The sequence below is a fragment of the Arachis ipaensis genome, chromosome B1, assembly GCF_059453495.1.
Source record: "Arachis ipaensis isolate K30076 ecotype BB chromosome B1, ASM5945349v1, whole genome shotgun sequence".
In the NCBI taxonomy this organism is placed as follows: domain Eukaryota; kingdom Viridiplantae; phylum Streptophyta; class Magnoliopsida; order Fabales; family Fabaceae; genus Arachis; species Arachis ipaensis.
Window position 1 is genome coordinate 151,063,317 of NC_142436.1, and position 8,498 is coordinate 151,071,814.

General features: G+C 33.1%; 1 protein-coding gene across 1 annotated transcript; it reads left to right on the forward strand.

The window, feature by feature from the left end:
* The first annotated feature begins 256 nt into the window (after positions 1-256).
* On the forward strand, positions 257-2,073 carry LOC107642230 (CASP-like protein 2C1). The gene is made up of 3 exons (XM_016345527.3): positions 257-789; positions 891-1,032; positions 1,608-2,073. Exons 1-3 carry the CDS (start codon positions 626-628, stop codon positions 1,857-1,859), a joined length of 558 nt encoding a protein of 185 aa, XP_016201013.1. The 5' UTR covers positions 257-625; the 3' UTR covers positions 1,860-2,073.
* The last annotated feature ends 6,425 nt before the right edge of the window (positions 2,074-8,498 follow it).

The window sequence follows — 8,498 nt, forward strand, 5'->3', positions numbered from 1 at the left end:
CGCTGCTGCCATATCGAAAAAAAAATGAGCCTCCAGCTAACCAATTTTCACAGCACAAAGAAAATATACTATTACGCACATTGCTAAATTTGAAAAAGCAATACCACACTACCACACTACCTTTCATTAAAGATTAGGCCTAAGCTATATATGTACGTACTTGTCTCAAAGAAATATAGCAGCATGGTCATTAATATTTTAAAAAATATATATTACATAATATGTATAAATAAACCAGAAAATAAAGAGAACAGGTATGGTGTTACTTCTGACAAAATGAATTAAGTGCGTCACTATTAGCTACAAGAAACAAGATAGGGATCCATTGAGATTCAAATCATAATAAGTTGGTAGAAGCTAGCTAGTAAGTTAGATGCAGTACAATATAATAATGAATAATAATAATAAAGGAACTCGGTTAGGTGTTGGTTGAGATTATTAATTTCGATCCATATTACTATGTATGTTCTAAGAAAAAGGAAAAAAAGAAATCCCACTTGCTCGTGGACATTTCTCTACCATGAGTATCAAATCAAATCAACCACTATAATAATCAAGTAAACAGAGAGTATAGTACTTGTATGTATGCACACACGCGTGCATATTCACTAGATTCATTCAATTCATGACGATGGAGTTAAGAATGGCGAGAGGGGAAACATCTTTGAGGATCTCAGCAATTGTGATGTTGGTTCTAACTGCTTGTTTAGTTGCTTTTGACACTCAAACAAAGGTTATCATGCTGAGTATTGAGAAGAAAGCTACCTACAAAGACATGAAAGCTCTCAAGTAATTAATTAAAACCTTTGTCTTCTGATCTTCCATTCTTTGTATCTATCTCTGTTTGTTCTGCAATTGCCCTGCTTTTAACTTATTATTATTATTATTAGGATGTTGGTGTATGTAACATCTGCGGCTGCTGGTTATAACGTGCTTCGGTTATGCAAACACACCACTACTGTCTCTTGTTCAGAAAAAATCAATAAAGGGTCTAATATATACTTGGCTTGGATCTTGTTCTTATTGGATCAGGTAGAGTAGTTTATTCAATTGAAGAGGAGTAGTAGTAGTAAATTACATGAAAGTGATATTTATTAATGGGTAATGTTATGAAGACAAAAAACAGTCGAAATTTATTTTATTTAACTTTTATTAATTATTATTAGAATTAATAAATGAAAAAGTTTAGGGACCAGTAATTTTGTTAAATTTTGGCTCGTTTGTAACCAGCAAAGAAAAGTGAGCTATTGGATGAAATCTCATACCAATCTCACACCATTAAAACCATCATTGATGGTTACTTGATGGCTACAAATCACAAAAGTTGCTGGCCCCTAGCATTCCTCTTAATAAATACTAAATAAAATAAATTTTAACGATTTTTTATTGATTTTTGAGTGAATACCCCACCCGACCCTGACAATTATCTCGAAAGGACAACGAGGCCTCCAAGAAAAAAAAAAACACTCAATCCGACCCCTAATATATTTTTTGGTACTGATTAACTTCTATGCCAAAAACAACAACATTGACTTTTTGAGCTATTTTGAGTTTTTTTTTTTTGTTATCAAATATTTTTTATTAATTAGAACAAAAATGTGAAACAGATGACAGTGTATGTGACATTCGGTACAAACTGTGCAACACTAGAAGGTTCGATGCTAGCATTAACAGGATCAGAGGCGTTACAGTGGCTCAAGGTATGTAACAGGTTCACAAGATTCTGCGACCAAATAGGAGCGGCTGTGTTGTGTGGCTACGCTGCGTCGATTCTGATGGCTCTGATATCATCCGTCTCTGCCTACAAAGTCATGAGGATGTACTCACCTCAACGGTTTCTCAGCTTGAAGATCAGATGACCATTTTCGTCATTTACTCTGCTATTATTATGTTATTATTACTCTTTGTTTCGTGTCATGTTCATAAATAATTAACACCGCAAAATGCAAATTGTTGCAATGTCAGTGGGGTTTTGCTTCTGTTCTGCCCTTCTAGAGTGTGGAACAACTCTTTATTAAGTGAAATTATAATTATACGAAAATTATTAAAATGATCCTTAAAATTTATTATTTATTATTATTTTTTTTAATTATTAATCGAATTTTTTTAATTTAATAATCCAACAATATACTTTAACTAATACTTTTAAATATTAATGATTAGTTGATAAAAACTAATAAATTTAAATTCAATTTCTTACATTTCTCTAATTATATTAGAATTTAGATTTTGGCTTCACTTTGGTGTGAGAAACTGTTATAACATGAATATCCATTATTTAATAAGTCGTGATTCTTTCAACCATTCAAAACAATTTGGGTGGCTCAAATTTTTAAAAGTCGCGGCAGCTTAAAATTTGTATGGTCAACTCAATTTTAAGGAGGTTGGGAAAAAGATAAATTTATACATGCATAAATAGGATCGTATGGTATGAGGGACAAGACAATCACAGTAAAAACAAAATATACTTATACTCTCATAAATAATATATGTGCATGAAATAATAATATATTATTGAAAAATAGATATAGAATCTCTATTTGGTAATGCTAGAAAAAAAAATACTTGTTTTATTAATAAATATAAAATAAAATAAGTTATTACTAGTTTTGATTAATTCTTTTTAGTTATTAAATATTCTATCAATTTTATTTATTTATTTATTTTACAACACTTATTTCTTTTGTATTTATTCTTTTCTCAAAGTAACATTTAAAAAAAAAAAAATTGCGACGATATCTCCTAATTCGATAGGTCAAAGACTGTCGTGGATCTGAACTCCATTTAAGGGGTTAATCAATTGATTGTTATAAGTATAAGGCGAAATTCGAACTCCCAATACTTATTTAAGCAGACGAATGAGTTGAGCACTCGATCAACTTAAGTTGATTTTCAAAAAAACCTTATAATTTGTTATTACTAGGTACCAATTAATTCAATACGGAGCTTAGTTACAATTTTGATGAGACTTTTGGAATTTTGGCTCTCCTGGCCTCGGCGACTTGTCAATCTTACATTTGTATCTTGGAATGGGTTGATTTTTTTCTTTTTTGGGTATGAGTGTATGACTATATGAGAGTTTATGTAGTGGAGTTATTAGTTGGTTTTTTTGTTCCAAATAAATTGGACAGTTTTTCAATTTTAGGGATTATATCACAAATTTACATATATTTACATGTACAAATAAGATTTTTTTTTTTTTTTGTATTTAAACGAGGCTAAAACGCCCAAAAGAAAAAAACAAGAAACTAAATACAGATAGAACGGGATAAGATAGCCCCTCTCATCCTCCTGGAAAATGCTAACTAACTCTGGGAATGGATAATCCCATAACAAAAACCCAAAATCAAGATCAATACTCTTCCTGGCCAGGCAATCTGCACACTTGTTGCCTTCCCTATAGTTATGTACAAAAAAAAATTCTCCAATCAAGCTTTTTCAGTTCACTAATCCTTCTAATCAAAGAATTAGGGTGCCTTTCTAACTTTCTTTCCCCATTCAATAACTTCACCACTCCCTCTGAGTCACATTCTACCATTATCTTCTTCATCCCTAATCTCCTTGTCAGGTTCAGCCCTTGTACAACACCCCACAGTTCAGCGATGAAAGCAGAGCAGTTTCAATCGTGTGAGTGAAGCCTGCAACCCACTTTCCGTTCTCATCCCGCAGGAGGCCGCCGCAACCCGCCTTGCCCGCATTCCCTACCAACGCTCCATCGACGTTAAGCTTCAGCCAGCCCTTCGGCGGGGGTTTCCATCCCACCCGGCCCAGTCTTCTCACCCGCACCTTTCTCACCAGGTAAGCTTTTTTAAAAGTTTTGTTAATTTCCTGAATTTCTTTGATGATTTCTCTATATGGCTGGATTGGTCTTCTGTAATTGTCCTCATGATTTTCCTTATTTCTCCAAAACCAGATTTTTGAGCATGTAACTATGTATATATCCTTCTAATCTATATTTTGGTTATGTCCCAATTATTTTCTTAGGTTAACTTCCACCCAATCTTCCCAATTAAGACTAAAGAATTTATGCAATTCCATAGGATTAAGAAAATTAACCCAAATTGTTGACGCTTTAGGACAATCTCTGAATAGGTGTAGAAGATCTTCTTGCACTCCTTAAAAAATCTTGCAATCTCCATTTCCACCAAACAATCTTGCTATTCTATGGTTTGCATGAGTTTTCTTATGCATAACAGTCCACATGAAAACCTTGACTTTTTGGGGGGCCTTTCCAGCTCCATAGGTGACTCCAAATAGTTTTATTAGGTTTGCTTCAATTGTTTAGAACTCTATAGGTCGATGCAATCGAGAAATCTTCATTCTCATTATGCTTCCACCCTTTTCTATCCTCATCTGCCTCAAAATGAGGAGGGTATGTTGCTATAATTTTTTGGAAATCTCTTCTGGCAGATAGGTATTGAGTTTTCTCCGGTTCCATTCTCCATTCTCTTCCACCCATTCTGAGACAAGGCTATTGCTATCTGAAATCTGTGTTTTGGCACTCTCCTGAAGTGCTCCTGCCCCTTCAAGCCAGTGATCATGCCAAAATCTAGTACGCTTCTCATTCCCAATAAACTTAACAGTGTTTGATTGAAAAGTTAGCCAAATTTCGAGAACTTCTCTCCAGAAGCTCGAATATGTGTTTCTACCTTTCGTGTCGTCATCAATTAGGTTCCCATCACAGTATTTGTGCTTAAGAACTTTCACCCACATCTGCTCTGGGTTTTCATCCATTTGCCATAAAATTTTTATAAGGAAAGCATCATTCCTGGATGATAGCTTCCTGAACCCCAATCCTCCTTCGTGTCTTGGCAGGCACATAGTCTTCCATCCAATCAGGTGCAATCTTTTTTTATTTGGTTCGTCTCTCCATATGAAGTTTCTCTGAAGTCTTTCCACCTCCCTACAAACTCCTTTAGGTATCCTTTCATGCTGCATCTGGTAGTTCAGAATCGGACTAATAGTTGATTGTGCAAGTGTTAATCTTCCTGCCAAAGAAAGACACTTAGTCTTCTAACCTTTAAGTTTTCTTTAAACCCTTCTCACTATGTCCTTATACCTCTCCTTTCCTTCCCTTTTGTCAGAGATGCGCGCTCCCAAGTATTTGCCTAACTCTTTCTGTTCTTTAAATTTAGACAAATTTAGAATCTCCTCCTTTGTACTTCCAACCGTATTCTTAGAGAACACAATGGCAGTCTTATCTTCATTTATTTTCAATCCCGAAGTATTACAAAAAGTTTCTAATACACCTTTTATTCTTTCCATTTGGTCTTGTGTTGCTTCCGCAAAAAGAAGGTCGTCCGCAAACATAAGATGGGATATTTTTGGTCCATCCCTACTCACCCCAATTGGCTTCCATTCTCCGTCCAGCACATTCTGTTCTATGAGGTGTGAGAGCTTGTCCATGCACATAACGAACAAGTAGGGCGAAATGGAATCCCCTTGTCGCAATCCTTTTTTTGGAATGAATTCTTCCGTCTTATTCCCATTCCAAATAACATTGAACGATACCGTACTCGCGCATTGCATTATAATCTCGACCATCTTATCTGACAATCTGAATTCTTCTAATCTAGTCTTGAGAAAATCCCAACTCATCCTGTCATAGACTTTTTCGAAGTCTATTTTGATCGCTATGAACCGTTTTCTCCCCTTCATTCTCTTCATAGTATGAATAAGCTCCTTTGCAATGATAATGTTGTCCTGAATTTTTCTTTCCAGTATGAAACTTGACTGGTACGCCGCTATTCTATCATTCAAGTGTGGTTTTAACCTTTCCACTAGCATTTTTATTATGACCTTATAGCACACATTGCATAGTGCTATAAGCCTGAACTGGTTAATCAGCTCTCGGTTGTTGATCTTAGACACCAAAGCAATGGGTTGTTGGTCAAGGAAGGATTTCATTTAGGGGGTTTTGACCTTTTGGGTCAAATAGACAAATACATGAGGTTTTTTGGGTCATAGCGTCACATGACACATAGATTCACAAGTGTAATCGTGTAAAGAACCATAGAAAATATTTGGGGAACAAAAAGACCAAAGAGTGAGAGAGATGACCAAAAGTACATCTACTTAGGCCCAACAAGACCCAAACAAAAGCAGGCCCAACATTTTTTCATTTGTTCAAAATACAATTAAAAATAGCTCTTCATTAATATTCTTTTTCAATTTCATTTTTCTAAATATTTATTTAAATAAAACATAAAAAATAATTAAATATGTAATTAATATTTACCTTTTTATTTCACAGTGCAAACAATTTATTTTTAAATAACAGAGAAATTAAAAATTATTTTTCATTATAGGCCACCGCCTTTCAATTCTGATATAGAATAATTTGATATTTGAAGATGAAATGGAGAGAATTATTGTCAACCACCAACTCTCTTAAAAGGTTCATTTCTTTTAAACATTAAGCTTTAATTTTGATTGGAAAGAGATGGCAAGAAGATCAAGATGCTTGGATGAAACAAGTGATGGTGGAAAGAATAGGATGATGTATCGCACCCAAAAATGATATTGGGCCATAAGAATTTTTTATTTTTCGTCGTTAATTAGTTATTAATATTTAAAAATATAGAATAAATATATGTTATTAAATTACTAGATAAATAAATTAGACTAAAAAAATTAAATTAATAATTAATTAATAATTAAAAATAATAAATTATAATGCTCCTAACATTTTTCGTATTTGCATTTCACCAAAAAGCATGATAGATCTGACCGAAAATATATAAACCATTAACCATATCTTTAAAGGAAACGAAATAATTAATAAAGAAAAGTGTTCGGTAGGTCGGATACCGTACGGGTCGGGTGAGTATCTCGGTTAACAAGGGGGAATCGACTGGACGTTCGTCTCTGGATTGGGGGGTAAGCGAGGTCGCGAGCTCTTCAGATGTAAAAGGGGGTGTCACCTGCAAAGATACTCCGACGCACAAGTCAGTAAAATGTGCAGGCGAAAAAAGGGGGTAGAGTCATGTGACGTGTCTTGGGGGAAGGGTAAAAACCTTCCCCTTATATACTGTATCAGAGGTGGGCTCTGCAAGAACAGGCCCACTTTTTCCGAGGCGTTCTCCTCACAGCTGTAGATGAGCTGTCGGGGACGCGCGTCCGGGTCGGCTGTGGAGCGCCTTACCCCTGACCGTTAGGATCGGGTGGTGCTTGGGTCGGGCCAACCCGTAGAAGATTTGGACTAGGCCGTAACAAAAAGGAAAACACAAAATTTATGGAACTTAAAAGAGGACATATATATTTATAATGCAAAGTTATCTCCACACGAAGAAACCACTTTAATTTGCCATGGCTCGCTTTATTACTTCTACTTATTGGATGCAGCTCTCTTTTTACTTTTTAGTGTTTACTCCAACTTAAGCCACACCTTTGTTTATTTTGTGATGAAAAAGCAAAGGGTTGTGAATTGTGATCTAGCTTTTTAGTGTTCAATACGTGTTAAATTGTTTCGCTGTATTTTCACCGATGAATACCCTATAGATTCTAAATCTTTTAAACCACTTTGGAGTGAAAATGCCACACCCCCAGTATGGTGTTGCAGTAATGAGAACATTATCCTTAGCTAGCTATTTCTTCCCATGTTATATGGTCTACGCTATTTGGACATAAAATTCAAACTCCTATCTTGTTTCTTCAGTTTCTAAATTTATGTTTGTACTAATTGAATTTAAAACAGTGAACTTTGAATGAGTCAAACATGCTTAATCTATTGATGTAACACTTATATATAATTAAATATTGGAGGCGACTCAGATAAAGACGCCTAAAACGTCTTTTTTTAAAGATGTTTTTATGTTGTGTTTTAATTGGTTTCTGTATAATTTATTCGGTGTTACTCATCACATATTATTAAATTTCTCAAAAGATTTTCTTTCCAGAAACAATAAAAAACATTTAATTTGGACTAAAACAAAAAAGGTAATAAATTAACTATTAGATTTTTTTTAAAAGAATATTTACATAAAAAAATATATCGCATTCATCAAAATATATATATATATAACAAGTTCTTAAAATTTTTATAAATAAAAAAATAATTAATTTATATTCGTACAATATATAAAATAATTACTATATTATTATTATATTATATATTAAGATTCACTAATTTAAATTTTTTTTTATTTTTAATATAAGCATTAGAAATAAATAAAATTTTCATAACTAAATGTAGTGTAACAAAATATATATAATATTAATTAGTTCTTAAAAAATTTTAAAAAAAATAGTTTCTTTCATTTTAGTAAAATAACTATTTATTAAAGTAGACAAATTAATTATTTTCTTCTCATATACAATTTTTTTAAGATATAAAAGTAATTAATTAGGACATTGGTTAAGATAATTAAAGTCACTATTTCATTAAACTTTTAATTTAAAGAAAAATCCTAGTTAATTTTGGTATAGAAATTTCGAATTTGAAAACATTGATAAAAATTATGTTGAATTTTGATTTATTTGATTCTCATTTAAATTAA

Bases quoted from the DNA above. Each gene is read 5' to 3' on its own strand.
- LOC107642230 (XM_016345527.3), top strand. From the start codon at position 626: ATGACGATGGAGTTAAGAATGGCGAGAGGGGAAACATCTTTGAGGATC. The intron at 790-890 runs GTAATTAATTAA...TATTATTATTAG, and splicing joins AAAGACATGAAAGCTCTCAA to GATGTTGGTGTATGTAACAT. The intron at 1,033-1,607 runs GTAGAGTAGTTT...AATGTGAAACAG, and splicing joins TCTTGTTCTTATTGGATCAG to ATGACAGTGTATGTGACATT.